Source organism: Haplochromis burtoni, unplaced genomic scaffold (genome assembly GCF_018398535.1).
Source record: "Haplochromis burtoni strain Fernald_Lab_line unplaced genomic scaffold, NCSU_Asbu1 Contig_297, whole genome shotgun sequence".
Taxonomy (NCBI): Eukaryota; Metazoa; Chordata; class Actinopteri; order Cichliformes; family Cichlidae; genus Haplochromis; species Haplochromis burtoni.
In genome coordinates this window covers 109,760-114,614 of record NW_024582658.1, presented here as the reverse complement: position 1 = coordinate 114,614, position 4,855 = coordinate 109,760, and the positions used below count along the sequence as shown (strand labels likewise).

Below are 4,855 nucleotides of genomic sequence, written 5' to 3'. Positions count from 1 at the left end.
ACAGCTGCTCTCTAGTTTCCACTCAGCCTCATTAGGCAGTGATAAAGGTTCATTTGGATATTTTAATCTTGGCAAGAACCTTGTTTTTGTCAGAAGTAGGACAACCTTACCTGTAAGTCCTTGAATTGTTTGGGTTTGTTGAGTTAACACTCAAATCGCTTTCTTCTGATTCTTCTCCAACACAGTGTGTTGAGTCACCTCACCACCACCAACATACAAACAACAGAATTTATCATCAGTGAGGTTGCGGTCCTACCTGCACCGCCTGTCGTCCCTGCTGTGCATCTGCCAGCAGCTGGATGGTGATGGCCCGGCAGTCCTGAACGGCGTCTTGCAGGTAAACGAAAGTGTGGCCCATGTGACGGCCCATGCTGCACTCTCTGCAGATAGGCACCGTGCAGGTTTCACAGAAGAACAGAAACACCTGAGAAAACAGGTAGCACACGCATCGTTTCAGCTGTGCGTTCAGACATCAACATCAAGCTCAAAGGGGCCAAAGTCTGGGTGCTGACCACAGCAACTCCAGTCTCAGAGGTATGCATCAGAGTATGAATGTGTGTGAATGTTAGATAGCTATATAGCACTTACATAAAAAAGGAAAAGAAAAAAAAGTGCTTATATGAATGGGTGAGTGAGGCATTTTGTACAAAGCGCTTTGAGTACTTGGGTAGAGTAGAAAAGTGCTATATAAGAACAGTTTAACATAGGGCTTAATGCTACACACATGCTGACACATGAACCTCATCTCCAAATAATAAAATCAAGTCTTCTCTTTCAGATACTGCTAATATGGTTGTGTCTGGCAAAGAAAGCCCCACCCATCTGCTTCTCGAACCGTCTGTTTATGTGGAGCAACCAAACAGAAGAAAGCTGGCTTAAAGGGAGGGCGGGGCGGGACCTAAAGCAGCTCGTTTTAGAGAGTGGATACAATGATGGTGATGCACTGAGGTCCAGCGTAAGATAAACGAGTCTGCATAAACAATTAAGCAGCATAGTAGCAACAGGTTTCCTTTAAATTTCCAAATTGCCACAAAATATGGCAATGCCACATAAAATGGTAAATGGAGTGGTACTACTACCACCATCACCATTCACATATGCGTTCATTATTCAGCACGGGACTAGTAGACCTGAGCCTCTGACCGCCTACATGTGAATTCTATACTTTCAACCACAACAATCTGTCCTCTCAATACCCAGCTGTAATAACGTAGTGAAAGAGAACCTAGCTTTACCTGTGACTCAGCGTCTATGTTTCTATCGTCTGTGACTCGTGTCCACACCACTTTGATGTCACTGGACCACTGAGAATTTAAACTTTCAGTTCAGATTATATTGCACCAAAGTCAAATTATTATAATTATATTGTCAAAGACAAAAAGACCTGTGGCTATTCAGGTGATGGAGACAGTTTTGCATCATTCACTATTGCTTTTCATTCACTGATTTAACATGGATAATGATTATCGACGCATGGATGACTTCCATCTATGCTGTATTTTGTTTTTTTGCATTTTAAATCGCTACTAGCACGAGCAGCAAATGTTCAGGTGATATGCGTTTTCACGCCTGTTACTGATGGATGTCATTTCTGAAACTGTGCCCGACTCCTCATCTCAACTATAATCTGGATGCAGCATCGGCGTTGTGTTTTGCTGCTGTGAGTCAACAAAAGGTCGACGGTAAAATGAGACAAGCAGCATGAATAAATTAAGCACCACAATAGGAGTCAGACACACACACACACACACACACACACACACACACACACACCTAATTTAAGAGAAAAGGCTTTGAATGATAAAGAAGTTATCCATATGCATGTCCTAGCAGGGAGGCTCAAACAGAGCTCAAAACCCCTGAGCGCACTTCTCTTTTTAAACATGGCGGCCAAGAGGCCACCAAAACTCAATCAATACTCAATCTGGAAAGAAGTCTTGGGCTTGTTGAGATTTTAACACAAATATTGCTAATATGCTCCCATGTTTATCAGGATGCACCACATACAGGAGATGAGGTAAAAGCTGCACTGATCATCGTGGACAAAAATGTCCCTCAGGACAGAAATGGAAGATGTCATTTAACCTTTGCTGCTAAACGCTGAGCTTTGCTTTAAACCCCCTGCTTGAATACCGATCGCTTGTAATGGAGGGCTAATTAAATATGCACAGGGTGTCATATCCCAAAGAGACACCAGATCAGTGGCACCCAATAGCAGGAGACCTGAGTGGATGGGGAGGGGCCTGCAATCAATTCATCAATATTGGCTGTTCCCCTGGGGAGCAGGATAATCTAATAGAACGCACACCTCCCCCTTTATCAGACTTCCTCCTCTTTCTGCCTCTGGCTGTTGGATCCTTTTCTTCTTGTGCTTTTCTTACAATCTCTCCTTCTGTTAACCTCAGTGCTTCACTTCGATCTCGGCACCACTTTGTCACTCAGTGCCTTCCTCTTCCTGGCTTTCCTGTCCCATCCCTCCCCCGATGACTTCTCGCAAATTCCAGGAGCACAGGACACACAACAGCGAGGAATGCAGCTGGTTTGGAGAGGAGGGGGTGATGTGGGGTGGGGTGGGGTTGAGCGATTGACGAATAGCTGCAAATCAGCAGTACAGGGATCAAACGCAACTCCTCCAAGTGACTACTGCATGACCAGTTATTTAATGAAATCCATGTTTAAGGCGGGTGGGAAAATAATTTTAGATGAAGACTCTTCTTATAATCATTTAGGGTGACAAATAGAGGGAATCAATTCCACTGAACACCTCTATCATCACTAAAGTTTAATATGGGTCATTCAGAAACCAATACCTCAAAGCTGTGTTATTTCAGGCTGCCATTTGTGCATGCTGTAACATGGCCACGAGAAAAACAACAGGAGTCTTCTTTCACGGTAGCAGATCTTAGCTGCAAGGCCCTTCACACATTTTTAATCCTATCTGCTCCACACATGTCATCAACGGTCCTTGAGGTGAATCATACTCTCTCATACACACAGTGTTGGAGATTACATAACAACACCAGGCCTCTAGGAGCAAGGATCGATATTATTGACTTGCACAGAATACAGTCTCTTTAAGGCAGTGCTCTCTCTCTCAGCCTGCCTTCTGTCTTCAGTACCTCTTTCAGTCTGAGGCAGGTTCTTTCTAGGAGATCGGTTGAAGTGGATTTGCAAGTTTTAAACTGTATAAGGACTGTGTTTTTATCAGAAATAGGAGAATCATGCCTGAGAGTTGTGGCTTTAAGTTAGGACAACAGATTGTACATGAAAGAGAGACACTGCCATCCTGTCGTTGCCCAGAGGTTAAATGCTAACATTTAATGAAACAGTGATGTGTCAAGTTATTTGCAAAGGACGGGGGTATTACACAGTCACTGATATTAAAATTTAAAGGGGGGGGGGGAGGGGGGAAATGTCAAAAATTGAATCTGCCCGAGTCCTTTTACTGCTCGTCTTCCCCCTGCTGTCTCACATTTTTCATGTCTTCTCTCTAATACCCTATATTAATAAAGGTTCAAAATTCTTCCCCTGGAGCTGTTATGAAGGAGAAAAACAGTTTTTGTAAAAGACTATTTACTTTCTTTTTAAAAAGGAGTTTAGTTAAAAAAAAAAAAAAATTATTTACAGATGCAGCCCACAGGCTTTTGGACAGTGAGACACTCTGTAATTGTGTTTATGTACCACCACAACTTTGCATTAGCTGTTTAGGACTTATGGTCATTTTTAAGTAAACAGTGCCCCAATTTCAGAGGCTCAAAAGTAACTGGCCAATTTATTGATGAGCAGTGTCATAGTCAGGTGAAGCCTGTTCCCTGGTCACCCCATTACAAATTACATAAATATTCTGAGATGACTACAGGTGTTTGACTTGTATTTGAAAGCGTCTGACTAGAACTTCAATTGCCAAATCAAATTAACATTTGCCTCGAGGCGCTTTATAACTGTAAGATAAAGGTTCTACAATAATACAGAGAAACCTCCAAATAGCAGACATCCCCCTATCAGCAAACACTTGGCAACAGTGGGAAGGAAAAAACGTGCTTTTAACGGGAAGAAACCTCTGGTAGAGCCAGGCTAAGAGAGAGGCCATCACTAGGATTGAAAACAAAAAACAAAGCTATCAAAGAGATAGCAAAGCTTTAACAGTCTGCAGACTTTGAAGGACCCAACTGTAACATTCACTTTTCAAACTTAACATGTGCACTGGTGTTGAAAATTGTTAATAGTTGACGCGCCGTTTGAAGCTTTGTAAGATCCCAAAAGACGCAGGAATAAGTAGTAGGATTTAAGCGTGTAATAACGGACTGAAACAGAAGATGGCAGCACTGCATGTACAAGGATGCCAGCTGCCGTTAAACCCCGAAGAAGAAGAAGCAGTGTCCGGTATCGTAGCTGTGTCCAAATTCAGGAACCGCATCCTCCTGTGCCCACTTTTGTAGGCCGATTACGTTACAGCGACATGACGAAGACTGTCCAAATTTGAAGACTCCGACAAATGCGCCCTTCATTTCTCCAGATTTGAAGGATGGGTCGGGTGTATACTTCGTGGCCCAACCTATCCCAGAATTCATAGCGCGGCCCTGCTCAGTTTCCAACAATGGCGGCAGCTAGTTAGTTTTAATATTACTCTTATTATTCTTTCTGGGTCACAAAATAAATGTTTAACATATTTTCAGGCGAGAATGTAGCCGTGTAAACCTCAAATATCTGCTCAGTTTATCAAGACACCACATATTTTCAAAAGCGCTCAAACGTTTTCGGAGACGTCTGTTACCCACTAGCTCGATAGCTAGCTGGGGTTCAAGGCTCACTAGAGCCGGTGAGAACACCGGACTCCCGGCAAATAATTTTCAAA

General features: G+C 43.0%; 1 protein-coding gene across 1 annotated transcript in view; it reads right to left on the bottom strand.

The window, feature by feature from the left end:
- The window catches only part of trim71 (tripartite motif containing 71, E3 ubiquitin protein ligase), a 45,662-nt gene that overhangs the window by 16,655 nt on the left and 24,152 nt on the right, over positions 1-4,855 (bottom strand). Inside the window, exon 2 of the mRNA XM_014339595.2 lies at positions 257-424. Within this exon, the coding sequence (XP_014195081.1) occupies positions 257-424 (168 nt within the window). The remainder of the gene's footprint in view (positions 1-256; positions 425-4,855) is intronic.